This window comes from Tubulanus polymorphus, chromosome 7 (assembly GCF_964204645.1).
Source record: "Tubulanus polymorphus chromosome 7, tnTubPoly1.2, whole genome shotgun sequence".
NCBI classification, from domain to species: domain Eukaryota; kingdom Metazoa; phylum Nemertea; class Palaeonemertea; order Tubulaniformes; family Tubulanidae; genus Tubulanus; species Tubulanus polymorphus.
In genome coordinates this window covers 17,676,483-17,704,200 of record NC_134031.1, presented here as the reverse complement: position 1 = coordinate 17,704,200, position 27,718 = coordinate 17,676,483, and the positions used below count along the sequence as shown (strand labels likewise).

General features: G+C 41.8%; 5 protein-coding genes across 5 annotated transcripts in view; 4 read left to right on the top strand and 1 right to left on the bottom strand.

Annotated features, from left to right (window-relative positions):
• LOC141909230 (uncharacterized) overlaps positions 1 to 18,505 on the top strand; it is a 24,383-nt gene extending 5,878 nt beyond the window's left edge. Inside the window, exons 5-18 of the mRNA XM_074799617.1 lie at positions 7,190 to 7,456; positions 8,726 to 8,971; positions 9,485 to 9,722; positions 10,152 to 10,225; positions 11,057 to 11,259; positions 12,077 to 12,160; positions 13,195 to 13,315; positions 13,522 to 13,797; positions 14,655 to 15,014; positions 15,842 to 16,054; positions 16,572 to 16,689; positions 17,282 to 17,438; positions 17,918 to 18,074; positions 18,279 to 18,505. Of these exons, the coding sequence (XP_074655718.1) occupies positions 7,190 to 7,456; positions 8,726 to 8,971; positions 9,485 to 9,722; positions 10,152 to 10,225; positions 11,057 to 11,259; positions 12,077 to 12,160; positions 13,195 to 13,315; positions 13,522 to 13,797; positions 14,655 to 15,014; positions 15,842 to 16,054; positions 16,572 to 16,689; positions 17,282 to 17,438; positions 17,918 to 18,074; positions 18,279 to 18,505 (2,741 nt within the window). The remainder of the gene's footprint in view (positions 1 to 7,189; positions 7,457 to 8,725; positions 8,972 to 9,484; positions 9,723 to 10,151; positions 10,226 to 11,056; positions 11,260 to 12,076; positions 12,161 to 13,194; positions 13,316 to 13,521; positions 13,798 to 14,654; positions 15,015 to 15,841; positions 16,055 to 16,571; positions 16,690 to 17,281; positions 17,439 to 17,917; positions 18,075 to 18,278) is intronic.
• Positions 3,340 to 4,270, top strand: LOC141908388 (uncharacterized). Its single transcript, XM_074798425.1, has 3 exons — positions 3,340 to 3,761; positions 3,820 to 3,880; positions 3,988 to 4,270. The coding sequence occupies exons 1-3, from the start codon at positions 3,396 to 3,398 to the stop codon at positions 4,257 to 4,259; spliced, it is 699 nt and encodes a 232-aa protein (XP_074654526.1). The 5' UTR covers positions 3,340 to 3,395; the 3' UTR covers positions 4,260 to 4,270.
• LOC141909229 (vascular endothelial zinc finger 1-like) lies at positions 17,506 to 22,038 on the top strand. The gene is made up of 4 exons (XM_074799616.1): positions 17,506 to 19,392; positions 20,234 to 20,458; positions 21,040 to 21,222; positions 21,651 to 22,038. Exons 1-4 carry the CDS (start codon positions 19,095 to 19,097, stop codon positions 21,755 to 21,757), a joined length of 813 nt encoding a protein of 270 aa, XP_074655717.1. The 5' UTR covers positions 17,506 to 19,094; the 3' UTR covers positions 21,758 to 22,038.
• LOC141909228 (zinc finger protein 711-like) lies at positions 21,975 to 24,549 on the top strand. The gene is made up of 5 exons (XM_074799615.1): positions 21,975 to 21,999; positions 22,082 to 22,216; positions 22,768 to 22,955; positions 23,315 to 23,381; positions 24,245 to 24,549. Exons 1-5 carry the CDS (start codon positions 21,975 to 21,977, stop codon positions 24,547 to 24,549), a joined length of 720 nt encoding a protein of 239 aa, XP_074655716.1.
• LOC141909098 (uncharacterized) lies at positions 24,044 to 27,718 on the bottom strand. The gene is made up of 3 exons (XM_074799468.1): positions 27,135 to 27,718; positions 26,359 to 26,588; positions 24,044 to 25,902 (listed from the first exon to the last, which is right to left on the bottom strand). Exons 1-3 carry the CDS (start codon positions 27,360 to 27,362, stop codon positions 25,629 to 25,631), a joined length of 732 nt encoding a protein of 243 aa, XP_074655569.1. The 5' UTR covers positions 27,363 to 27,718; the 3' UTR covers positions 24,044 to 25,628.

The window sequence follows — 27,718 nt, the reverse complement described above, 5'->3', positions numbered from 1 at the left end:
TTTGTTGACGGAATAGATATATACGTGTAGCGAATGTTTTAAGTGCCGAGTCATAGTAAGACACTAAACTATCCACTTGAGGAATGTTTTCTAATTAAGAATATTGTATTTCGAGTTATCGGTGGATAAGATGTATTCAACTTTGACTATTTCTAGGTCAAGATATTCTCGACGTGTTCGACAATTTCCAGCCGTTCGGTAAAAAGCGCGGCCGGCCGGCGCTGCTCGCCGAGCACGAAGACCCGCGGCGTCGACACGCGTGCACGATCTGCGGCCAGAGGTTTCATCGTCGCGCCGGTTTGCAGAATCACCTGTCGATGCATTTAGGCTTGCGTTTGCATCGTTGCGAATTGTGCGGCAAATCGTATTCGCAAACGAGCACGCTTTATCGGCACAAACGGAAGGACCATCGACTGGAATTGCATTTCCTAAAGTAACTCGTTTGGCTGCGGAGAAACCGAAAGAAAAAAACATTCCTATCAGTTTTAGTTCGTTCTCTTTCGGATGTAACTTGATCGAACACTTGAGCATATAGATGGCGCCACATTCGTCAATGTCCCTCTTCCTGAAAATAAAATCCCAACAACCGGTACAAACGGCAATCAACTGTAATGTACTCATCAAGAGTCTCGTTTCCTTGCAGGGTACATATTCGTGAACCCTGCTACGGCTGCTGCTGCTGCTGTTTTGGCTAAGAAGAGACCGCACGGCTGTCAGATCTGCGGCAAGCACTTTCATCGTCGTACGGGATTGCGTAATCATCTATCGATGCATCTCGGCTTGCGGCCGTACGCGTGTACGGTGTGCAGTCGAACGTTTAGTCAAACCAGTCATTTATACCAGCACCGACGCAAGGAACACGGCCTAGTTTTTTAAACGCTCTGCGTGCTGCGCTGATTGTATAGTTTTATTAAACGCTCTGCGTGCTGCGCTGATTGTATAGTTATTATCGATGTCGCGGTGTTACTTTAAACAAAAAAGAAATATCGAGGATACCGGTTCAAACATTTCGCAAACTCTTAAGGCGATTACATTTTGGGAGAATGTGAGAAAGAAATAACAGTTGAACCTGTCATTTATACCAACACGGATATAAAGGACGCATCTAGTTTATTTGAACGGTGCCTTCTAGGTGCTACTTTGATTGAATAGTTTGAATTTAATTGATGTCGACGTTGCGATGTAATTTTCAGTAAAAAGATATCGTGGATGAAATTTCAAACAATTTACAAACTGGAGGCAAAATCCGACTTGGAAGAATGCGTCGAGGAATAACGATCTTTTCTATAAAATTCAATAAAATGTTAGCGTTTTTTAACTGATCTTTGTTGATTTAATCGATTACGATCAATTTATGTATATCGTTCGCTATAAGGAGGTCTTGTCCGTGACACGATTACACATTTTTACCATCTGCCCCATGAATATACCATAAACTAGGGGAAGTTGTATCCTTAGCCTTATTGCAGTGATTGGATGATAAGACATCCGCCTTAATCCCATTTATTCATTGCAAACAGAAGGCTGGCTGTGAAATTTGCGGCTGCCAATTTCGTGACAAAACTAGATACGGTAATTATTTGGTTTTGTATCTAGGTGTATAAGTGCAATATTTAAGAGGAGACATTTTGACACACATCGCGACGACATTGAACTCTATACAAAAATATACTGTTTCAAACATGAGATATAATTGATTTAAAAAAAACAACCTTAAAACTCTAATAAAACTAGTGCAGGGAGCTTGAAAGGTGTGACATTTTTCGAATTTCGTCTTTCGAATATAATAAGGTTGTTCACTTTGGCTTGTTACAGGAATTGGACGACCGTCGAGCAGCGCCGCTGAAGATTCACGTCGCGATATCGCTCCTAATCCGATATATTCGATGGAACGTAAATTCGGCTGCGAAATTTGCGGCCACCGATTTCGTTACAGTTCGAATTTGCGCGATCACATGAATTCGCATTTGGGCGTGCGGCCGTATCAATGCGATATCTGCGAAATGTGGTTCGGACAGTCCGGTACGATGTCGCGTCATCGTAGGAGACATTTTAAAGACCGATCATGATTTGAAAATGAACTTCTTGCGATTGGTGGAAATTTTGATTTTTTTTTTCGGTCTATTAATAAGTGTAGCATGCTCAATACATCGACGCCAAAACTTAAACCGAGATCTGTTTTCAATAAGTGAGATGAACTGAAAACGTCTTTGTGGTATCACGTATAATAAGGTTGTTTGACTTGTTACAGGAAATGGACGTTCGGTGACCAGTGCGGAGGATTCGCGGCGTATTATCGGTCCAAATCCGATATACTCGATGCAACGGAAATTCGGCTGCGAAATTTGCGGCCGTCGGTTTCTTTACAGTTCGCATTTGCACGATCACATGAACTCGCATCTCGGCGTGCGGCCGTATCGGTGCGACATTTGTCAAATGTCTTTCGGACAGTCGGGTACGATGTCGCGGCATCGTAAGCTTCATTTCGACGATAAACCGGCGAAGAGGCGAACTTCGCGTAAATAATGACGATGTAGCGGATTTGCGCGTCGGAACCAGCTAGCGACACTTTAAGAAGAAAGCGGTGCTTAATAACGTTTCGAACGATAAAACTAAAATTTTTGCTCGGGTTGTTTTAGACAAACATAGTACAACGAAGGAACTAAAGCCTAGCGCACATCGACACTGCGATTGGAGACAACTAGTTGCTACCGAACGATTACCCCGCGCACGTCGAAATCTAGTTACAACCGGTCAGTTGCAGCAACTGCATGGCGCGTGTCGATCGTCGAGATCCAGAGCGCGCACATCGACGGATATGACTGCGATTGAGTACAACCAGTTGCTCAAAAGTAGAACATGGGCAACTGGCTGGAACTGGAGATAGATCGACGCTTACCAATCGTAAGCTCGCTCACATCGACACATCCAAGGAACTGATCGTATCCAGCCAGTTCCTCTCATGCGCCGAAAACTGCCTTGCAACTAGTTGTCTCCAATCGCAGTGTCGATGTGCGCTAGGCTTAAAGATGCCTGCCTGGCTTGGATAGTTGTTTATTCTGCTGGCTTACGAACTGAGATTCGCATAATCGTATCTGACCGAACCAGATCTATTCTTAGGCGCAGATATATGGTGGCAGAATTTGTTATTCTCAATTTTACACTACATGCGGATCAGTTTGTTGCCCATGTTTATGACATATGGTACATTTTTGCGGGGCTCATCAACTAGCCGCGTGGAACATTTATGTCTGTTCGTCGAACCAGTTGACGATCTATACGAGACACTTCATTCGTTCTGCTTTAAATATACATCTGTGTAAATTAAATGTACCAAGTTTGCGTTTAATATTAATAATCAATCTCGGTTAATTATGTCTTAGTCTTTTGTCATTATGGAGTTAGCAAAGCTTAAGTATGGAGAGAACACGGGGACGAGATATCTTTCTAATTGCCTTTTGTTCAACGTTGATGATCTAACAGGTTGTTCACTTTGGCTTGTTACAGGAAATGGAGGATCGGCGAGCAGTGAGGGAGACTCGCAGTACGGAATAATTCCCAATCCGAATCCGATATATTCGATGGAACGCAAGTTTGGCTGCGAAATGTGCGGCAAGCGGTTCCGCGACAAATGTGGATTGCGCAATCACATGAATATACACCTCGGATTGCGGCCGCATGTATGCGACATTTGTAAAAAGTCGTTCAGTCAATCGAGCGCGATGTTGCGCCACCGCAAAGGACATTTTAAGTTCGCGTTAGTCCAGTGAGAACCTCCGTGAGATAGATAGATTGTTCGTATTTTTTTTCTACGGAAAGGAAGTTTGTGAAATGAGCTGCATGAAAAAAATGAAGTGCGCACTCATATCTCCGGAATATCGTTCAATACTGAAAGCAGCTTAGATCCCCCTGAATGAATCGGAATGCTCGTGCGAAACTTGACGATTATTAATTCAGATATTCATCGTTTACCCCTTGTTGTTGTAGGATACGGTTTGATGATCGGTACGTTGGGCGATTCGACCGCGCAAGAGGGCCTTGTCGGTCCTAATCCGATTTATTCGATGGAACGCAAGTTTGGTTGTGAGGTTTGCGGCCGACGATTCCGCCATTCGAATGGGTTAAACAACCACATGAATATACATCTCGGATTGCGTCCTTATATATGTGACATTTGCCAAAAAACGTTCAGTCAATCGAGCGCGATGAAACGTCATCGTAAAGGACATTTTAAATCGGTGCCGTTTCAATCTCCGTGAGAAATTTCATTTGTCCTTTTGTAAATATTACAATATAGATACATTTTAAAAAAACATATATACCGGTATTGTATAAAACTCCTAGTTCTGCTGGTGAGTTCAACATAAAATAACACGTTTATGAGTTCACAAAAAAAATTTTGACTTCGTAATTTATGGCAGTCTTGTTGCGTATTGAGTATACATGAAATCATCGGAGACCGAAGCCTATTGTCGCGAATAGCTCTTTCTTCAAGGGGAAATGTCGGGAGTCATTTTAACTGTGATCTGATGCCTATTGCATACTGCATGGTATAAATATGAAACAGAAACTTCTCGCCGGCCTTGTAACTGCCTGGTGTTGTGAAACATGAATTGCTGTGCGCGATGTCATGGTAACTAAAGAAACATATGCGTGCGTGGGCAAGATCTAATTCTTGTTTCGATGTTTTTCTTGTTACTATCGTGTGCACTAGATTTGACATCTTTCACTTTGACTTGTTACAGGAATTGGAGGACCGTCAGGGAGGGCCGGGGATTCGCCGTATGACACGAGTCCTAATCCGATATATTCTATGGAACGCAAGTTCGGCTGCGAAATGTGCGGCAAGCGATTTCCCGACCGAACAAAATTGCGCAATCACATGAACATACACCTCGGCTTACGGCCGTATCAGTGCGATATTTGTCAGATGACGTTTACAGAATCGGGCAACATGCGTTGTCATCGGCGACGACATTTTAAGGATAAATCTAATCAATAACAACATCGAACTTAATTATACGACTGGTAATTAAGCGATCGCGATTACGATAGTTTTTGCAACTGCGGGTTTTTCTTTCTTAAACTATGACATGAAAAAAAACTTGCACAATACGCGATGGAGAAAAGATGTGATGGCCTTTTCAGTTTTGATGTTTCATCTAATTGGTTGTTCACTTTGGCTCGTTACAGAAATTGGATTTACGGCGAGCGGAGATGGAGACTCGACGTACGCTATCTGTCCTAATCCGCTGTATTCGATGGAACGGAAGGCTGGCTGCGAAATTTGCGGCAAACGATTTCGCGACAAATCGGGATTGCGCAATCACATGAATATACATCTCGGATTGCGTCCGTATAAGTGCGATGTTTGTGGGATGGCGTTTGCGCAGGCCAGCAACATGCGATGTCATCGTAGGCGGCATTTTAAGGACAAATAAAATCGACGGCGGCATTCAGTCGAGTACAATTAATTCTTCGCGATCGTGATTGCTTTTGATATGATGAAAAAACTAGTTCATCTGCGGACTCTAATTTGTTTGTTTTTGGCTTTACGTCGCTTGGATCTTGGTTTCCCAAGACTAACCCTAACCCAATTGGATCATTCATTTAACCTCGCACGGGACCAGGGCCTTTGAAGTGTTGCCCGCACACTGTAAGCAGCCAGTTGGGCTTGAACCCACTTTTCACTCAGCATTGATAGTGGACGATAAAACCTGGTGCAAAATTCTTAAACTTTGATGTTGAAATACTTTTGGTTTTAACAGCGTGTTCAGCAGGAAAAAGATGTGATGTCCTTCGCAGTTTTGATTTAACGTCTAATAGGTTGTTCACTTTGGCTTGTTGCAGGAACGAGATGGTCGCCAAGCAGCGCGGGAGACTCGACGTCGTACGGCATGATTCCGAATCCGATGTATTCGATGGCGCGGAAGTTCGGCTGCGAAATGTGCGGCAAACGATTTCAGACGTCGTCCGGATTGCGCAATCACGTGAATATACACCTCGGCGTTCGTCCGCATCGATGCGATATCTGCGAGAAATCGTTCAATCAATCCAGTGCAATGCAACGTCACCGCAAAGGACATTTTAGAAATCAGTCGGACCAGTGACACCTAAAAAAAACCTTAGTTTATTTGTATCTATTACTGTGGCTGTACATCAATTTTTTGATGTACTTAAACAGATTGCTACTTTAGTTCGGTAGTTGATCATTAAATAGTTGATCTTTTAAAGGCTGGGAATAATGTTATGGTTCATGTTCGTATTGCATGGAATCGAAGGAGAAATAAGATATTAGAAAAAATCGAAGCGCGCGTTCACATCTCGGAAGACATCTCATTCAATACTGAAAGCGGCTTAGATCCCCTGAATGAATCAGAATGCTCGTGCGAAACTTGACGATTAATGATTCAGATATTCATTCATCGTTTACCCCTTGTTTGTTGTAGGACACAGTTTGATGATCGGTACGTCGGGTGATCTGACGGTGCGAGGTGACTTTGTCGGTCCGAATCCGATTTATTCGATGGAACGCAAGTTTGGTTGTGAGGTTTGCGGCCGACGATTCCGACATTCGAATGGTCTAAACAATCATATGAATATCCACTTGGGCGTACGGCCGTACGCGTGTCGATTCTGTCGAAAAACGTTCAACGTCAAAAGCAATTTGTCGCGACACGAGCGAACATGTCGAAATAACGTGAATTAGAGAAAAACGCGCGGTCGGTTTAATCAATTCGATGAAATAAACCAGTAACAACGCAGATTTTCGATTTTATTTTCCCTTTCGTAATAAAACCCAACAACTCGCATTCGACTGAATCCTCGTCAGAAACGAACGTTTTCGATTGATTTCATCGTTTAATTCTTTAGAATACTTTACACAATTTTATTGTGGAGTTCTCGAGAACGTGCGCAAATTAAGATTTTCTCCTTCGTTCGTTCGTAAGCACAGCTCAATGACCACTTATTATGTAACGTAGCGGTGCTCTAAACGCCTCGAGGGACCAATAATCAAAACAGTTGGACATCGAAAAATGAACTACGACGATGAACAACTAAATTGATAATATATTCTCGATACGAATTATGCATGCGTCGAACTGGAGCCTGAAAACTGATAAAAAATGAAATATTGCCGACCGATTTTAAAGTATTTTGCTCATCGTACGTACATTGATTTTTTCAGGCTCGTCGGTCGGCGCGGCGGATGTTCCCCTCGTGGCGCGGTTCCCGACTTTTCGCATATCGAAAGAGTACGTGTGTCAATATTGCGGCAAAGTCAGTCGGTCGGACGCCGATCGTCTGAAACACGAACGCGTTCACCTCGGTCTCCGTCCGTACGAATGCGACGTCTGCCATCGACAGTTCAGTCAATCGAACAATCTGTATCGTCATAAACGTAACGTTCACATGGATCAATCGGCCGATCATTATCAATCGACGGATCATTATTGAAGCCACAATCATGCTGAAAGTTTTTATTTTCAAATGATCGCGCAGAATTCCTGCTGTTCAGTTTTTCATATGGAATAGTAGTAAACTCCTAGAGTTGGATGAGCATGTCAGCAGGGGCCAGTTGTTACTATGGTATTTGTCAGCCAGTTATCTACAAATAGAATTGTGTGGTTGCAATCGAATTGATCAGGGGCGGCAATTGCTTAAAAGTTGGTCAAAGATAACCAGCGGATTAATACCATAGTAACAATTAAAGGTTCATCGTTATTATGTCAAGTCAACTATCCACTGGTTAACTCTAACCAAATTTTTAGCAACTGCAGCCTCTGATGGTTAACTTCAACAACAATTTTTCAAGCAGCTGGGCGAAGAATTTTCCGACGATCCTATATTGGAATTATATACCGTACGATTTAGATCAGAAGTGACAAATTGCCTCGACAATGACTGATCAGACTGAACAGAATGAATTATATAGCATTATGCCTTTGCTCGGTTCAGCTGCCGTTTAGCAAACAGTTATTCTGGAAATCGATAGACGAGTAGATGAGTTGTTTACTCAGAATAGAATTCGTGTTTAATCATTGACCGGTGGTATAGGTGGGGTAAACTGAGTACATATTCGATCTAATCAAGAGTTTTAATATTCGAGCATTTACGAGTTGATAATAGATTTTAGTTGAAATCATCGTTTTGAGTGTTTTGACTGGTACCTTATAAGGCTTAGTCTATTGTAATTGATTATTTGAACGATGATTTCACAGCGTTTTCTCCGTTTGAGCGAAAAGATAAAATGATTGTAAATATCGTAATTATCGCGACAAGTGATTATTAGTCACGTAATTTAGTCACGCGCAATTTTGATTTGGGTTTTAATCACTGGTTGATCGCATTTGAAAATCCGGTTTGGAACTGAAAGAAAATATATATATTATATAAAGTGTTGTTTATATTGACTCATTATTGTGCATTGTGTAATTTAATTCAAGGTGAACATTATTGAATATTAAAAGAAAGTATCTTTTTCCTAATTGATGAGTTTTCTTAATTAATTTTTTTTCCCCGATTTTATGATAAAATGGTGTCCAATATGAAAAAACAGCCAATTAAACCTTTCGAAAAAAAATAGCAGCAACCGCAGTTCAGGCGTCCCTAATAGTAATGTATTTAACACTAGCGCCACACTAGTGGAGATGACCTAAACTGCGGTTTAGACCGATCTGTTTCTTGAATCGCGAGTACATGTGTTTTTTTTGCTGTTTTTTAGACTACCATCTGTCTGATTATCAGTGGCCGGCTAGTAGTGGTAACCCTCACAATTGTCGATACTGCGGCAAATGGATCAAGAACAAGTCGCGGCGTATCGTACACGAGCGAATACATTCCGGATACAAACCGTTTCAGTGTAATATGTGTAATAAATCGTTCAACAGATCCGACAATTATTATCGCCACATGAAACTGATTCATAAACTGAAGCGATGCCCGGGCAGCGAAGGGTTTCTACCGATATAAACCGGGTCGCCCGTACGACGAATGAGAACCTCGCGATATTGTTCTCGATTTTTACGAACAGTTTTATGGACCGCGTGTAATTCAGGCTTGTTGAATTGCTGCAGAAATATCGTTTCCAAATGCCAAACAAACTGAAAGTCATTAGAATCCCTTGCTACGATCATCTTGTTTCATCAATTTTATGCCGAAAATTCTCTATTGACATCGAGGACGAGTGTATTATCATCGATCATCAGAAGTGATTATTTTAAGCACTGAGTTTCATCGCTCGGTATATGTAAATTAGTTCATTTATCCCTAACGAGAAGTTAGACGCTTTTACCTTATACGCAAAGCGATCTTTTAAGGAAAACTGAAAGTTAACGGTTTCTGAATTAATTTAATAAATGAGTTATGTTAATTGACTTTTAGTGGTGTTTATCGATGTGAAACAACCGGCGATCGAACACGCTCTGAATAGAAATCCGTCTTGAATCACACGACTACATGCGTTTTCTTGCTGTTTTTTCAGACTACCCTCCGTCGTCGTCGTCGTCGTCTGTCCCGCCGCACGGCGATAACTCTCACAATTGTCGATACTGCGGTAAATGGAACGGTAGTCATTCGAAACGCATCATACACGAGCGCGTGCATTCCGGATTCAAACCGTTCACTTGTAAAATGTGCGACCGATCGTTCAACCATTCGGGAAATTTTTACCGCCACATGAAACTGATTCATAAACTGAAACGATGCCCGGGAGGAAAAGGGTTTCTACCGATATAGAGCCAAAGGTATGGGTTATATGTACTGGAGTGGTTCCTACCAGGCGACGGAACCTCCTCATTGTCTAATTTTCAACTTCGAGAATGATCTATAAGAGTCGTATATGCTGTAAATATGGTTCGATGGTTTGAAGCTGGAATGTTATTCGTTATGGACTGGATGAATAATCATTTTCGAGTGCGAAGATTTTCATCACTTGATCTGGGTTAATTAGGTTTTCGTGTCCTTGACTAGTTGAAGTTAAGAGGCTTTTAAAGTTCAACTGTATTCTTTTCCTTATGGAAATATGTAACGCTTTATTCAGTTATAAATGTCCTAATAATCTGTTGGACAGTTTAGTTAGTTGCGGCGAGCAATAGATATTTATTTCCATTAAACACATATGATATATGTTTACTGTTATGTTATCATAGTCGGAACAGACTAAGCCTACACTGGGGTACTGGCAGTGCGGCAAGGGAATTCCACAATAATCCACCAGGTGTCAGTATACGGTATGATGTCAAAGCTGTCTTTCTTCTCAAACTTAATTAAAATGTCACAATAATTTCTCAAATTCTATACATGGTGTACGAAAACTGCCACATAAAACTTTCAAGTTTAGAGTTTCTCTAGATTTGTTATTTGCCTAATTTTTGGGATAGCTCGTGTGCCAGTGCCCCATTAACCAATGTCTGATGCTTGTATGTACTTATAAGAATATACTATATTCAAAATAAAAAATTTCTTTTTCTTAAATCGAACAAGTTTTGTTAGTTATTTTGGTTATTATCATGAGGAAAAACTAACCACGTCTCTGACAGGAATTATACCCTTGAATTCGGACAACACGTGTGTCATTTTGCTGGGTTTTTCTAGACTACCAGGTTTTCGGTCCCGTTCACTGCCCGGGCAGCAGTAACCTTCACGCAGTCGACCGATAGTTCGATTAACGTAATGAAAGCCAGTCACACCGTACATGTCCCCAAAATCAACCATACAGATGTAAAATATGCAACGATCATTCTAGCGATTTGGAAATTTAAACTGCCTCGTGAAACAAATTGGAGTGCGGCTGTCGACCTAAAGGGGTTTCTACCGAGTTAACCCACAGTGGACGATTAACAGTTTATACTGACCCAAGTTTCAAAGTTTTTACTTACCGTAACTTCATGGAAAAAATGGAAAAAAAAGTTTTCTAAATAGGTTTCTCATAAATAAGCCTCAAATAAGGGAACAAATTCATGAACTACCTCGAATTATCGACCACGTGTATGTGGATCGTATTTAGGCTCTTATGATTTTTCGACTCATGCAGATATTTTTCGCATATTTTCAGGACAATTGTTTTTCGCGGAGCCGTTCCAAGCGGTCGCCGCCGTCGCCACTGAACGACGTCGTTACCCGTGTCGGTACTGCGGCGTGTTGAAAGCCAGTAACTGGCATCGAACGGTCCACGAGCGAATCCACACCGGAATCAAACCATTTCGATGTCAAATTTGCGGAAAATCGTTCAACAGATCGGAAAACTTTCATCGTCACATGAAACTGATTCATAAACTGAAACGGTGCCGCGGCGTCGAGGGATTTCTACCAATATAGACCTCGAAATAAAGCAACGACCTTGATCTGATCATAAGCAGTCAAGTCTGCAATTTTGCTATCTGGAACCTTTTCGATATGAGTTTACTTACAGCCGCGACCAGTTTGAAATACCGCAACCAGTTCTTCAATAGACTTCTCTTAATTCCACAGCATTTTCCTCCGTTTCGGGTTCACTCATTCACGATGCTCTTGCGTTAAAAACTATGGCCAATTAAGGTCATGAGCGTGCAGTAGCAGCGGGCATAGGGCCTAATATGAATCACCAAGGAAGATAGAATATCGACAGTATAGTATATTACAGTATTGTAGGTGAAGAGCTGTTATGGTTTACAGGGTTAGGCGCTGAATCGGTGAAAATGAAGTCAAAATTTTACCAGATAAGGCGGAAAACGAAAAAGATGCGATACCTGACTAGGCGATATTTATCTATTGTAAAATAGGAGCAAACGGAAATTTTATTATTTTGCCGAAACTGAACGGGCTACCAGATCGAGTCCTAAATGGACTACTGGATAGACTGCGGAGTCCTAAATGGACTACTGGATAGACCGTGGAGTCCTCAACGGGCTTCCTAATAGACTGTGGAATCCTCTGTATATATATATGCGAATCGTTAGGAGGCTTTTGATAATTCTCTCATTTCGATATTTTTCGCATATTTTCAGGACGAGCGTTCGTTAAGCGACGATTCAAACATTTCCCGTGTCGGTTTTGCGGCAAATCGAGCACGAGCAACTGGAATCGAGAGGTCCACGAGCGAATTCACTCCGGGTATAAACCGTTTCGGTGTCAAATATGCGGCAGATCGTTCAACAGATCGGGAAATTTCAATCGTCACATGGAGCAAGTTCATAAACTGAAACGATGCCCGGGAAGCGACGGGTTTCTACCAATGTAGATCTTGACTCGATGAATATTTCGTCGTAGGAATGTTTTCTCAATCAATTTGACCAGTGAGTCGACAGAACCTCCAGGAGAATAGCTGTTCTTCATATCGATATTTCTTTGTATTCAATGTGTAATCAATAAAATGGGCTTACTGGTTTTATATCCAATGTATAGATTGTTATATCTGGATCGTTAAAAACGCTGTTTAGTTCATTCAATGTTGATACAATTTTTTAGACGAAGTTGTCTATTCTATCAGCCAGTGCTATGATTATGAATTATAAATATTGTAATTCAGGCTTCAAAAAATGATACCTTGTTTCTCATTATGGGTCGGGTCATTTCGTAAACTGCAATGAAAATTTGTAATCGGTTCATTTCTATAACTGCTGGGTCTGATACGGTTACCTTGATCATGATTTCGAAACGGTAATGTACAGGGTAGAAATGCAGTCGACCGTGTCAACTTTTTAAAGCTCAGTAGAAATGAGAAACAAGGTATTAATTTTCTTGAGACTCATGATCGTTGATTATTTTTGATTTTTGAAATGTGTTCGAATACAACGTGAGGGTCATAAGATAACAATTTACGAAAATAATTTTTCCAGTTATAGAGTATGTGTTTTATTTATTGATTCATTATGAATAAAAAAAATGTTATTTATTGATTCATTATGAATAAAAAAAATGTAATTGTTGTTTCTAAATTTCTGCGTTAATTTAGTCTATTTTGATCGATAAACGACGTAGTTTGTAGTCATGAAAAAACAGCTCTTGAAACACTTGAATTACCGATGTTTTTTATGCCCTTCGAAATCGCGACTTCATGCGTTTCTCTTTTTGCTGTTTTTTTCAGACTGCCAACTGTCCGATTATTATCGCGCGCTGGTAGTCAACACGTCGACCGAAGAGGGCGCCGGCGGCGCGCATAGTTGCCGATTTTGCGGCAAATCGAACCCGAGCAAGTCGCATCGTATCATACACGAGCGCATACACTCCGGATATAAACCGTATAAGTGTCAAATGTGCGCACGGTCGTTCAACAAATCGGGAAATTTTTACCGACACATGAGACTCGTTCATAAACTGAAGCGATGCCAGGGAAGCGACGGGTTTCTACCGATTGAGTCGTTGAATTAGGAGATCGATTTGTTCTATATATATAGCCCTTCTTTACGATTCGACTCAAAAGGATGATTTATGACTTAACAATTTATGATCAAACGATGCCAGCAGGAAAGTACGTTACAGGGATTGCAGATCATTCGAATGTTCTTCTCTCTCATACCGGTATTTTTGGCATATTTTCAGGACGCTCGTTAGTCGACCGGTTGGCGGACGCGTGGATCGCGTCAGAAGGCGACGCCGCCGCCGACGCCGCTGCTGCTCAGTTCCCGTGTCGTTTTTGCGGTAAACGGAACGTCAGTAACGCGCATCGTATAATCCACGAACGAGTCCACTCGGGAGATAAACCGTTTCGTTGTCGGCTTTGTCAAAAAACGTTCAATCAATCGGGAAACTATAGACGTCATTTACGCAACGTTCACGCGGCGGAACCGAAAACAGTCGACTCCGTAGAGGTTTATTGCTTCATCGAGTGAAACATTTGATAAATTCTCGTAGTATATGAGTGCAGCTGCGACTGGGTCTATGTATATGAGTGCAGCTGCGACTGGGCCTACGTATATGAGTGCAGCTGCGACTGGGTCTACGTATATGAGTGCAGCTGCGACCGGGTCTATGTATATGAGTGCAGCTGCGACTGGGTCTATGTATATGAGTGCAGCTGCGACCGGGTCTATGTATATGAGTGCAGCTGCGACCGGGTCTATGTATATGAGTGCAGCTGCGACTGGGTCTATGTATATGAGTGCAGCTGCGACCGGGTCTATGTATATGATGAAGCAGTTTAAGTGATCGCTTTTTTTACCGAAAACATCGAGAAAAGCCCAAACTCTGGTCGGTCAACGTAGGAAATCAGCGACCAGTCTCCGATTTTTGCGGTGTACTTGATCGTAGACCAGTCGTAAGCCGATCGGACATATTCTATCGGATTCTATCATTTCTTTCGGATCGAAATGGATTTTATGTGACCTGAGTGCACTTACGACCGATCGTAAGTTCGTAGCCAATGAACGGCGATGTATGCATCACATGATTTAAACACTCGGTTCAATGATCGTGGTCAATTGTTAAGTGTAGCTAAGATCCAATAAATGAGTCTTGGCCGAATCGACCTCAGTAGTGTTCTTAAGAACCAAATAGCAGACTATAGGATCGGATCTTAGCGCGTCATAGCGCGACCTGTTAGGCTTAACTTACATCGTTTTAGGCGCTTTCTGAGACTTTGCAATATGTCCCACAAAAATAGCCCCAATGCACCCTTGGATCTAACTCATCTATTAGATATTCCGGTGATGTGTTTTTCGTCTGAATATTTTCAGCGACGTCAACAGATTGGAGCCGCCCGAATAGCGCCGCGTATAAACCGACGAGAAACCCGGCGAGCGAAGACGACGGCCAGGCAAGCGTCGCGGACGCGAATCCGATGCATCGATGCGCGTACTGCGGAAAACCGCACGGAAACCGATACAATCGCATCGTACACGAACGCATACACCTCGGTATTAAACCGTACGGCTGCCATGTCTGCGGTCAAACGTTCAACCAGTGCGGTAACTACCGGCGCCATCTACGCGTGTTGCACTCGATGGCGGCGAAGACGATCGACGGCGAAGAAGTTTACGTGTTCCTTCAAAATAAATCGTGCGGCAAAGATCAGACGAAACAAGGGCCAAGGTCATGATCGGAAAAATAGTTGAACTCCAGAAAGTGATCCGTGTAAATGTTGATGGATTTATTCTTGTAAATAAAAATGTGCGTATTGTAGGAAAGAAGCAATATTTTTTGATTGGGAAGTTGTGCTGTTATCAACAGGCATTTATTTTAATATTTTGTTCAATTTTCTATTTTTCTAAGCGATGCTGGTGCGATGTTTTTCTAGGTATGAATTTTTCTGAAGATTTCATCAAATTTTGTCCGAATAGGGGATGATTACGAATGAAATCTATTTTTTTTTAAACAGATACGCCGTTGCTTATGACAGAATCTTAGTTCAGATGATATTTGGTTTTACCATTTTGATTGCTATAAAGTGAATGGGTTGCTTTTTAAAGATGTGCTTTCGAATGCCTGACTGATATTTTCCACTGATACTTTCTAGCAGGAAAAGTAAGATGAGAACTGACTCGTTTTTCGCCTCTTCCAGTTGTGAACCCCTAGTTGAATAGTTCACGTGTAAAACCCGCGGAAACACGTTCACTCGAAGTTATAGTTACAGGCGCCACCTATGTTCCGTACATTCGGTCATCGTTGATTGTCAATTCGAAGGAGTTAAATCAGATCGGTGGCCGGCCGAGGACCTGAGGAAGAATTATGTCGCGGAACAAATCATAATCATAATCCTCATTAATCGGATGCTTTCAGGAGAACACTCGAGACTGCTGAGGATTTTTTCGTGACTGTTACTGCTGGAGAACCGGTGATCAATCAATTCGATCAATCAGATTTAAATATTCTCTTAAGATAGTGGGATGATGATATATCTTTGATTTGCTCACGTATTTTTCAGGTAGCGAACCCCGGACGAAACAGTGTCGGTTCTGCGGTCAACTGTGTCAAAGCAATTCGTATCGTAAAATCCACGAACGCATACACGTCGGAGATCGTCCGTACAAGTGCAAAATCTGCGGCAACACTTTCACGCAAAGCTCCAGTTACCGGCGCCACCTACGTTCTGTACATTCGGTCGCCATTGATAATGTCGATTCAGAGGAGGTTTATCGTATGATTTTCGTTTGAGGTTTTCGATAAAACCGTCACAAATCGTCACCCGCAACTAAACATAGTCCTTATATAGCTCTCGATATCAGCGACCGGCTGTATTTCCTCGAGTAACCGATCGAATATCGGATCCACGGTTGTACTTTGTTGATTTCTCACCATCCAATTGGCAATAGATCGGTCTGACACAGCATCTACAAACGTGCAGCGACGGGAATAAATCGGTTTAATTATGACACTACTCAGGTGTTGTCCGAAACAATGCGCTGTTTCCGCGAAAACCAGAACGCCACCTACTCGATGACGGAACTATTCTTCAAGTTCATCCGGTAACACGTATAACCATAGTTGTTTTTATCGGATGACTTTCCGGAGGACTCTTTAAAAGACTCTCGAGGAAACTTACCGAAATGTTTTCAGTAGCGCGATGATGTTCGATACGCGGTGGTGGTGTCGCAACATTCATCCGTATATCTCTTATCGCTTCATCTCATTCTCGGTGTTTTCACGTTTTTCAGGCAGATCGGTCGTCGCTCGGTCGGATGATAAGACGCCGCACACGGAGGAAACGTGCAGTTCTTGCGGTAAACCGAACTACTGCAAGTCTCGTCGAATCGTCAGTAGGAAGGTCGTGCCGTATGTTTGCCGGTTGTGTCTACGCGGGTATAATAAACAGTGGGACACGAACGGCCAGGTGTTCAAGCTTCATACGATTATGAACACGAAATACGGCTATTGACGGCGCTATTTCATCGGACCGCGAACATAGTCTCAGTTGTACCCCCTAAATATGTATATAAATTCCGGATTCAAACCATTCACTTGTAAAATGTGCGACCGATCGTTCAACCATTCGGGAAATTTTTACCGCCACATGAAACTTATTCATAAACTGAAACGATGCCCGCGAGGAAAAGGGTTTCTACCGATATAGAGCCAAAGGTATGGGTTATATGTACTGGAGTGGTTCCTACCAGGCGACGGAACCTCCTCATTGTCTAATTTTCAACTTCGAGAATGATCTATACGAGTCGTTCGTATATGCTGTAAATATGGTTCGATGGTTTGAAGACTGAATGTTATTTGTTATGGACTGGATGAATAATCATTTTCGAGTGCGAAAATTTTCATCACTTGATCTGAATATGAATATATAGCATCTAAATATGTATATAAATATATATATGGATTCGCTCGGACTGATCAATTTTCTAATGGTTATTTTCAGAAGGGCCGCGATTCCCGTTGGTAATCGGCGCGGACGGCCTGTATCACTGTCGTTACAACTGCGGCGCGACGTCTACACGCCGAACGAACTGTCTTCAACACGAGCAAGTGCACACGGCTCCGACTCACACGTATACCTGCGTATTGTGCAAACGATGGTATATCAGATACAGCAGTTTAAAGAGACACATGCGCCTATCGCATAATCGTTGAAATTAACCGATCGTTCGGTTTATCGTCTCGACTGGAAATGAGCGACGTTTATCGGCGTTAATCGGATTTATTCGTTCGCCGGATTATCGCGCGTTTTGTCGCGTGGTCCGATTAATCTCATTGTTGTACTCGTATGCGTGTTATTGTAACGTCATCTTTGGGGCGAAAATCCTGCCATCGAATTCCCGATTGTTCGGTTGAATGTGTTGCGTGATATTAATGATAATACTTCAATTGTTACTTTAAGAACTTTACAGCGGTTGCCCCCTCTCCTTCCCACCAAAAATTAGGGGGAAAAAATTTACATTAATTGATTGTACGAACAATGACTAAGCTTTTCAGTGAATTGATCGAAGTTTGTTTTTGCCTATTTTCAGGGGTCGCGCTTCGAACAATTCTGAATGGCAAAACTCTGTTTCGACAGCCAGATAACACATTTCACTGTCGGTTTTGCGATCGACCGTCGCGACGCAAGGATCACTGTCTCAAACACGAACTCACTCATCTAGGCGCGCGGCCGTTCAGTTGCGATTTCTGCCTGATGAGATTCTCGCAGAGCAGTAACTTGTATCGTCACGTCCGTAACAAACATCCTGACGTCGATGTTCACGCCCTGACGACTACTAAACAATAGGACTGAACTAGCTGACCAGACTCGCGTCCGACCGACCGACCTTGAAACTGACCCCGTCTTGCCCCGCATGAAAAAACCCCGAATCCCTGTTAGCGTTATTTGTCTTGCCACCGATTGAAAAACTGATGAAATTTTTTCCGGCTTTTTTCAGGCGGCGCCGAGTTGAGGTCCCTTTGGAACAGCAACGATGAAACGGGGCATCGTTGTTACGTATGCGGGAAATTGTCCGGCTCGGCTGCTGACTGTCGTAAACATGAGAACACCCATACCGGTGTTAAACCGTATTACTGCGCCCTCTGTTCAAGGTTCTTCGTTCAGTCCAGTAGTTTGTATCGTCACCAAAGACTCGTGCATAAATTGTCCGTCAGTCGACCTTGAGAAAGATTTTCTATGGTTTTTTCCTAGATTCCGAACGTTTACATGCCTAACACGGCACGCATAAGATCTTACTTAACCAGACTTAAGCTGTTTGGACATGTTCTATATCTTAAGACGATCAGATCTTACGTGACGTGAGTGTACTTACAACCGCCGATGAACAGCGATGTATGCATCACATGACTTTAAGCGTCGTGAGTGCAGCAAAGATCCAACAACAACCTCGCGACGTGACATCAGCGTTCTTAAGTCTGAATCGCAGACAATCGGATTGGATCTTAGCGCGACCTGATTATTGCTTTTACGCGTGACAGCTTCTTTCACGAGCAATTTTTCGGACTGATCTCCTGTGACGAAGTCTAACAACTATTCACGTAATGCCGGGAACGGAAAGCGCGTAGATCGGTCGACCATTCTATTCTTGTACATATTGACATAGCCAATTTTTGTTAGTAGGCGGCGCCGCTAGCGTTGTTCGCATTTGGCTGATGTTGTTTTTTCTTTCTTTTAAAACAGAGAAAAAGATTTAAATCCTCGCTAGAGATACACGCGATATGTTATTATATGTGTTTGAGTGAGTGATGTTGTGATGGCACTTTCATCGTTTGTACTTTCAGAATACCGGCTCGAATGGCAACTTTCTGAATACCCGCGACCGACCGACCGTACAAATCCATCGACGACGCGAGTGGCCGGCGTAAAGCCGCGTTACGCGTGCAGCATGTGCGATAAAACGTTTTCGACGTTGTTCAATCGGAAAGCGCACGAGAACCTGCACGCCGGCATCAAACCGTTCGGCTGCGGCGAATGCGGCCGTTCGTTTTCGCGTAAACACCACTTGGAGAATCATATGAACTCGTTCCACAATATACACAAACAAATACAACGCTTCTAGAAATTACACGGGTAACGAGAAAAAAATATACGCATTTCTTTTTTGTAGCTTGAACTTTTTTCAAGACTCCCTCCCCTCACTCCCCCCCCCCCTCTACAAAAAAACATGAGTTGCCTCTCAACTGTTCTCTTGAAATGTATATATACAAATATTTGTTAGGCTGCAGTTTTATTCTGAGAAAAACTGATTACTATTGAAATAAGAATTTTTTAACTTGAGGACTTAACCGTGATTTTTGCTTTATTTGAAAGGTAAAGGGTGAAATCTCCTGAAAACTGTTACTGATCGTATTTTATTTGAAAAAGGCTGTTTGACGCCCGCCACTGCCACGACTGGTGGTAACCAGCGTGTTATTCTATTTTTTTTTTATTTAGGTTAGTTTTTATGCTATGTTAACTTTTACTTGAATTTCTTAGCAAAAGAAAATGTTTTAGGTATAGAGAAGGCTATAGATAGTAAAGAAATTAGTATTCTAATGTGGATCATCTTTGCTACGAACTTCAGGAGACCAGAAAAAGTCTTATTGTAAACTCATGTTAATCGATTTGAACTGTTAATCGTTTGTAAATGGAGTACCGGTATCTGTGAAATAATGTATCTGCAAATATTATGTAAAAAGAAGATATTTTCAATAAATGGTCGAGTTATCATATAGAATTAAGTCTTTCAGTTTCAGTTTATTTTTTACTTAAAAACGGAGGAAAGTTTTTTTTGTGATGGCACCATGATCAAAATAGAAGAAGATTACGATATCGACGTTTTGCAATTGAACAAAAAAACGAAAATTTTTCCATCCATGAAACTAAAAGGACATTCCTGTTGATATTTTTCAGACATTGGTGGCGTGTACCCAATTAGTTCGCTAGCGTGGAATTTAACCAGGCGTGTAGAGCAAAATCCGTTACGACCTCGCGGTTCGTCGCCGTCTGCTCGTCAAGCTCACGTTTGCGAAATTTGCCATAAACATTTCTCGTGTTCCGGAAACCTTCGCACGCACGAGAAATTGCATACCGGCATCAAACCGTTCGTCTGCCCGATTTGCGGAAAAGCGTTCTCTCGTAAACACCATCTGCAAGGACACGTTATACTTCACGTGAAATTTTAATACTCGCGCCTCGATTCGTGAATTAAGACATTTCATTGTAGACCCTTCATGTATTGTGTCGTGTTAAGAACTTATTTGACAAGATAGCTGTGCGTTTGTGGGAACCCATCGATGTCTGTGACATTTCGTGAATTAAAACATTTCATTGTAGACCCTTCATGTATTGTGTCGTGTTAAGAACTTATTTGACAAGATGGCTGTGCGTTTGTGGGAACCCATCGATGTCTGTGACATTTCGTGAATTAAGACATTTCATTGTAGACCCTTCATGTATTGTGTCGTGTTAAGAACTTATTTGACAAGATGGCTGTGTGTTTGTGGGAACCCGTCGATGTCTGTGACATCTGCTTATTCTTACCTCCTCCATCTAGACATTATTTCACTCCATTAACCCTTTTAACTAAAGAATTAGCGACCCTATTTCAATAAGTTAACCATCATTAATATAGGTTTTCTTATGCGCTTGTGTCCTTTCAGGCCAAGTTGGTACTTATCTAGAGCGCCGTATCAGAGATACATCGGCTAGATCTGCAGAAATCAGCAGCGCTGAACTTCGCCATCAATGCCACCAATGCGGCCGGTATCTTCCATCCACGCACTCTCTTACTATTCACATTCGTTCTCATAGCGGTGAACGACCCTTCCAGTGCCCGGTTTGTCAGAAGTGTTTTTCTGACAAAAGCAATTTGCGACGACATATGCGCACGATGCATTTCGGTTCTTTTTGAACAGATCTCGGATTTTGCGAAGAGATTATTTCAAATGTTGTTTGTATGTATGTTTGTATGTATGTATGTATGTATTTATTCAATGGTCACAAATAAATCATAGTTTTTAGCTTATCTTTTTGAGTTTCCGCTTTTATTTTGATCTTTCGTTTGAAATCTGAAGAAGCTCGTTCAGTGCAGTTCATCGAATTCGGCGTTACCGCTATTTCCCCAGCAGCGAAATGAAGGAGATATTTGTTTTTCGTTTTGTGAATTCCTTAGCAAATTTGTTAAATCGCTTTCCGTTTGTTGTCGTTTCAGAAGTGATCCGGCTGTTGTCGGCAAAAACGACGGAAGTCTACTCGTGTCACTTCTGCGGGAAGACTTTCCAGCCTAATTATGTCGGCAATTATCGGCGCCATCTGCGGGTGCATTTAGGAATTAAACCGTACCAATGCCCGAAATGTAATAAAACGTACTCTGACCATAGCAACATGAAGAAACATGTAGAAAGATGCGACGGAAAAGATACATGTAGTTTTTAACAGTGCTATATACATCCACGACATTTCTGTATGTTAATGATTTCATCGACTCAAATGACGGTTGTAGGCTACAACAATATAATTATACAATACTATGTACGAGATATAGCTCCCCTGCTTACTCGACGATTGTAAAGCTTTGATTTGAAGACCGAACCACTTTCATTGATTTGAAGACCGAACCACTTTCACAGGCACAAACCGCACCCGGCAGTAAATGCACAATCATTCGAAACCGCTTCGTTTGTCTACCCGTAATACAGGATTGTAATAACTGGAATATGCGAAACTATATCTCTTTAAAATTTCTCTCGTGTTTTGCAGATAAGGCAACCTACCGATGTCCTTACTGCGCGAAAGAAATATCGAAGTACGCCTCGAATTTCCGGCGACACATGTTAACACACACGGGGGCGCGTCCGTTCAGTTGTCCGTACTGTCAATTGCTGTTTTCGCGCGGTGAACACTGTCGACGCCATATCCTCGCTATACACCCCGGTCAACCAGTGCCGTCTTCAAACCGAATGAATATAATGTCGTTCTCTCCGAAATAGTTGTCATCCTCCGATCTCTAATCACGACCTCGTGCGGAATGGATACTTACTTAGCGACTTAGAAACGATTAGGACTTCACTACCGAAAAATACTTATTGATCATTTCGTGTAAAAAGTGAAATAAAATTTTTTTTTAAAGAATAGTTTACGCATACATATATTGTTGAAGTTGTTTCAGCGTTATCTAATGATAGCAGATGAATTGTTTTTTTAGATCATGTATCCTTTCATACTTTCGATATCAATTTTATTACAGATAACATAATTATAAACTAGAGTCAACTGCATCTGTTTAACTGTTGGCTTTATCATCTGAAGTATTGCATTTACCGTTGTAAACATACGTAATTCACGTGTAAATATATGCTTTCGTTCTAGACAAATCATAATCGAATAAAGATGAAGATATTATCCGTATATACATGAGTTATCGTTTTTCACTTCGTGTTTTGTAGGTTTTGCAGGCGGCGAAAATCCCTATAGAAAATCGTGTCCGTTTTGTCATAAAGTCGTCAGTTCGTCTGCTTCAAACTTCAAACGTCATGTACTGACCCACACCGGATCAAAACCGTACAAGTGTCCGTACTGCCAGACATTTTTCTCGCGGCCTGAAAGTTGTCAACGTCACATTCGGGCCGTGCACGTAGGACACCGTGTGCCCCCGTCAGGAGAGCTCAGCATAGCTGACGTGACAGTTCTACTGCAGACCTGCATGTAGTCCCCGGTATGGTTCAAGTTATTCGTGCCCTATATACGGAACAGTGGAATCTCGTTTAATAACAGCAAATTCAGGGGAACAAATAATCTGGTCATAACATCTGCTATGAAATTAGTCAAATCACGGACTCTAAAAAATGGAGTTCATGGTCAAATCTTCTACTTCCACGGATTAAACTTCCGGTCTGTGACGAGATTCCCCTGTTTTCCGTGTCATGCATTGTCACGTGGTTTCGGCGGGCGATCAATATAGTTGTACTCATTTGTGTATTTTGATATTTTTAGGCGTTGAAGACAACAGGACCAAAGTTCGCGTGTGCCCTTTCTGTCGTAGAAACATCGTATTGTCCGGGTATAATTTCAAGAAGCATATATTGACGCACACGGGCTTCAAACCGTACGGATGCCCGCACTGTTTTACGCAGTTTTCTCGAAGCGAAAATTGTCAACGTCACATTCGTTCCCATCACCCCCGCCAAATGATCCCACCCGCCAGCGAGCTGGTCGTCGATCCAGAAATTGTAGAGATGATCAACAGGATATCATCGACCGAACGACAACGTGCACCGACAACAGGGGTTAAATGAACAAACAATATCCACCTTCTATATCCGCTTTACGTAAATCTTGAAATGCGTTTCTAAAAGAACTGTCGTTATCGATCGTTGTAAGATAGAATTCCTTTATGCGGCCTTTGTATTTTACTGTTATCTTATAATGAAAAATAAATCTTCATCCCTTTACCTATAAAATGAAATAACTTTGTTTCGTATGTTATTCTTTTTGGGAATAATCTAGTTCGTTCTTCGCCCGTCTGGTGACTGTGCACACACTATAGCCTACCTCCTTAAGTTTCTGGCGCGGATCTAGGGTCTAATTCAGGAAGGTTTGCACACGCAAATAGGACATATCATATAATTGAAAAAGGGCACAAATAAACTCATTTTTGGAAATATAGAGAAAATTAAAATCTTATTAATTCAAATTTGTTTAGGTATCAGTTTGATGTATTTTATTTCGTTTTGCTGTAAAAGTTTCTGGTCAACTTGACATTTTTAGGCGGGGGCAGGCACCCCTGCACCCTCCCCTTGGATCCGCCCCCGTTTTGTCATATTTGAATCATGTAATCCAAAGAATTATGCTATGATTTCTCCTGTTGAATACGTAGTTTTTTCAAAACTTCTAAAATCTTTTCCCAACGTTATTCTTTTGCAGTTACGAAACCGCCGAAAGTAAAGAAGCCTCCGCCGTTGGCAAATTCAACTATGGCGCCACCTGTAGGTCGTATGGCGGATGATTTATCACTCGGCGATCCGGTGTTGGTGATCAAGTGCCCGTATTGCCCGCGTCACGCCCCGCGGATGAATATGATAAAACACATTCGGACGCACACCGGGGTCAAGCCGTACGGTTGTCCGTATTGTAACAAGCGTTTCTCGCAAAGCGAAAATTGTCAGCGCCACATCCGAAGCATACATCCATCACAACCAGTCCTCTCCGGACGTGAATTGTGTATATAAGTCATCTTTGAACCAACATTTTGAACAGGGCTTAAACCAACCTTTCTAGTTAGTGAAAATTACAGTGGAACATTGTTAGATAGAACTTCACGGACAAGAAAATCTTTTCGTCATAGATGTAATTGATGGCAGTGTAAAAACAATTTGATTATCTTACAGAGTTAAACCCCGATATACCGCCCATATCGGTGTAGAGCAATTTTGGCGGTATAGATAGTATGGCGGTTTATCGGGGGTGTTTTACTATATATTTGTATAGAGATGTACATTGAGGAAGCCTGGCAGTAGGCGGGGGTGGTGGTATATTGGAGGACGGTATATCGGGGGTTGACTGTACTTGTACTTGGTACGAAATTCTCATCCTCCCCCGGCAGGGATTCGAACCTGATGGCATCGAGATTGCCACGGCACGAAACCCTGCCATAATCGACCGTGTGCGCAGATACATGCGCAGTTCAGATGATGTGATTTTTAGCCAATCAGAAATCCCGTTTTATTTTAGCCCGGGTTTTCCCATTTATAGTTCATCCTTGAAATTTGCCTCAACGATTATACAACGAGCAATCTGATTGGTGCCGCCAGTTTTCGTTCGGAAAGCTGCGCATGTACCTGCGCACCCGGTCTACTGATGCAGGGGTTCGTGCCGTGGCTGAGTGTAGCGATGCCATCAGGTTCGAGTCCCTGCAGAGGGAGGAAGGAAATTCTATGTACAATTGAACCTCGTCAATACGATTCGGTTTATGACGAACCTCCGTTTGTTACGATGATTTCCAACATGTCCCAGACAATATATTCATATCAATAATGCTTAGGATAATACAAGTTTAATGACACCAGTTAAATGCGACAATTTCACTTTTGCCCACACGATTCGTATTAAAGAGGTTGCACTGTATTTTTCATTACGGATGAATCGTTTTATCCGAGTTCCACACGATCATTGTCAACTAATAGAATTACAAGGACCTTCGTGTTACAAAAAAGTTGTCTTTATCTTAAAAGGGAAAAGCGGGAAACATTCAGATAAAGTGAATACATATGAATCATTTCACTTTTATATCCGTTTTAAAAAGTGCACTTCAAGCACCGAAACAGTGACCGCACCCGCGCAAATATTGTCTTTCTTCTTGGCTGTTCCTTATTGATTGCGACATCGATAAGGAGGAATCCGCGTGATTGCTGGCGATCAGAACGGGAACGATCTTTTGAAACATTTCGTCGACGCTCGATCGGGCGAATACTCCCGGGGCTATTTCAAATTGGCCTTCGAGTCTGACGTGTTCGCGTAGACCTCTGGCGAATGAGTCGAATTGAGACCGAGTGACGCATTCCGGCGCCCGTCTGCGCTGAGCTCTGAAAAACATATAGAAAACGCGAGCATGAAATACGCTATAGTATAATCCGCTTAATTCGTATCATTGGGGACCAACAAAATTCACCCGATTTACAGGATATTAATCTGGATTAAAATTCATTTTCTTGTTTAATAGATTAATATCCGGATTAGACCAAAATCGATTCGAATTAAGCCGATCCGAATTAAGCGGGTTTTGTCGTTTTAGCTAAAATTGTACATCATTTTATCGAATCCCACTTTGCATTTAAAGATAAGATGTAACTTTATTTTATTCCGCTTGGTGGCTGCGCGCTTGTGGAAATTCTATACGACTGTATATATACTGTTCATTTAATTACATGATCCAATATATATTCTTAAGTCAGTTAAATTTTCATTTAAAGACGGATGATTTTCGAAATGAAAAGTTCGCATTTAAAATTTTGGGTATTGAAGGAAAGAGAAAATATTACAATGCCCAAATCTTTGGATCTTCGTTCAATTCTTTTGAAACTTTCACAAGAAACATAGCCGGGTAAGGTTCATCCGATCTGGCTTTTACAAGACGAATCCAGACGTTCAGTAGATTGTTCATGCTGTTGACGCAGTTTTCGCTGAATACCAACAACACACCGTCGGCCCCTCGGTAATACTGGTTACCAGTCGAATGCGGTTCACTGTTCAGCATGTCAAATAAACGAACCTTTTAAATAAGATCGAAATAGTTAAGGGGCTGTCCATGAAAGACGTGTCCACACAAAAGTATGGAAAATCTGACCCCCTCATAAAATATATATCATCTTGAACCCCTCCCCTGTTGTCCGACGGACAGTGGGTCTTAAGTTTCACACAAGATTTGATGCAACATGAAAAATTTTAACTTTTATTAACTTATTTACATTTATTCCCTTATTAACCCGGTATTATAATTATAACTTGTAAAGTTCTGGTAACTAGTCATAGGTGATTTTACCTATACTTTTAACCACAAAAGATGTCCCTAACTAGTGAACGATGTCCCTTTCAAGATGGACACCCAATCAGAGGAACCCCTCCCCCTTGCCCACAAAAGTCAAAAAAATCTAAACCCCCTCCCCTACAGCGTGGATATTTTTTATGGACGGCCCCTCGTCAACAGCATGTTTGCGATTGCAATAATAAATCAATTGGATAATGTATTTCTGCAAAGTTATCTGAGTATTCGTTTGTATTTCGTTTGTATTTCAGCGTTATAACATGTATATCATACCTCTACTAGTTTGTCTTGTTCCCCCAAAACAGTCCTGAACGATCTAACGTGTGATTCGGTTTTCGGCGACGGTTGGCTGCGGTTCTTCGACGGCGCGTCGACGACGAAATTACGAAATATTTGTGTTTTACCGACGCCTCGGTCGCCGACGAGGATAAGCTTCCTGTGAAGCGGTCGACTTTTCCATCTTATCCGTTCCGCCGACCTTCTGTCTTGAGCATACGACATCGCGCGAATTTATGACTCCGATTAGACACGAAATAACTTTATGAATACGCTCACTTTTCATTTACGTAACTATAGTATACAGTAACATCAGTATGAACGAGTATTTGATCTAGTTATTTTCACCGGGTTTTCCAGAAACTGATAATGAGTGCACGACCTAAACACGATACTACGGCTTTATCTCTGTCAAAATACCAGGGCTTGCGAGCATAAATCATCGTCCAGTATCATATTTAGGCCCGTCCCGTTCTAATCGTATGACGCCAAAGGTTCATTGCTTTCTTTATATAGGTACCGACTATCGATATCAAACATTAAAGGTCAATCGGTCTGGGGGTAAAAGCACCAATATCCAG

Coding starts and splice junctions, on each gene's coding strand:
- LOC141908388 (XM_074798425.1), top strand. CDS start 3,396: ATGGAGTTAGCAAAGCTTAAGTATGGAGAGAACACGGGGACGAGATAT. Junction 3,762..3,819: donor GACATTTTAAGTTCGCGTTA/GTCCAGTGAGAA, acceptor TTCTACGGAAAG/GAAGTTTGTGAAATGAGCTG. Junction 3,881..3,987: donor ACTCATATCTCCGGAATATC/GTTCAATACTGA, acceptor TTGTTGTTGTAG/GATACGGTTTGATGATCGGT.
- LOC141909229 (XM_074799616.1), top strand. CDS start 19,095: ATGGCACTTTCATCGTTTGTACTTTCAGAATACCGGCTCGAATGGCAA. Junction 19,393..20,233: donor TATACACAAACAAATACAAC/GCTTCTAGAAAT, acceptor GATATTTTTCAG/ACATTGGTGGCGTGTACCCA. Junction 21,223..21,650: donor TATGCGCACGATGCATTTCG/GTTCTTTTTGAA, acceptor GGGTGCATTTAG/GAATTAAACCGTACCAATGC.
- LOC141909228 (XM_074799615.1), top strand. CDS start 21,975: ATGCACAATCATTCGAAACCGCTTC. Junction 22,956..23,314: donor GTCACATTCGGGCCGTGCAC/GTAGGACACCGT, acceptor TGATATTTTTAG/GCGTTGAAGACAACAGGACC. Junction 23,382..24,244: donor AGAAACATCGTATTGTCCGG/GTATAATTTCAA, acceptor ATTCTTTTGCAG/TTACGAAACCGCCGAAAGTA.
- LOC141909098 (XM_074799468.1), bottom strand. CDS start 27,362: ATGTCGTATGCTCAAGACAGAAGGTCGGCGGAACGGATAAGATGGAAA. Junction 26,589..27,134: donor AACAAGACAAACTAGTAGAG/GTATGATATACA, acceptor CTTATTTAAAAG/GTTCGTTTATTTGACATGCT. Junction 25,903..26,358: donor GATCCAAAGATTTGGGCATT/GTAATATTTTCT, acceptor TATGTTTTTCAG/AGCTCAGCGCAGACGGGCGC.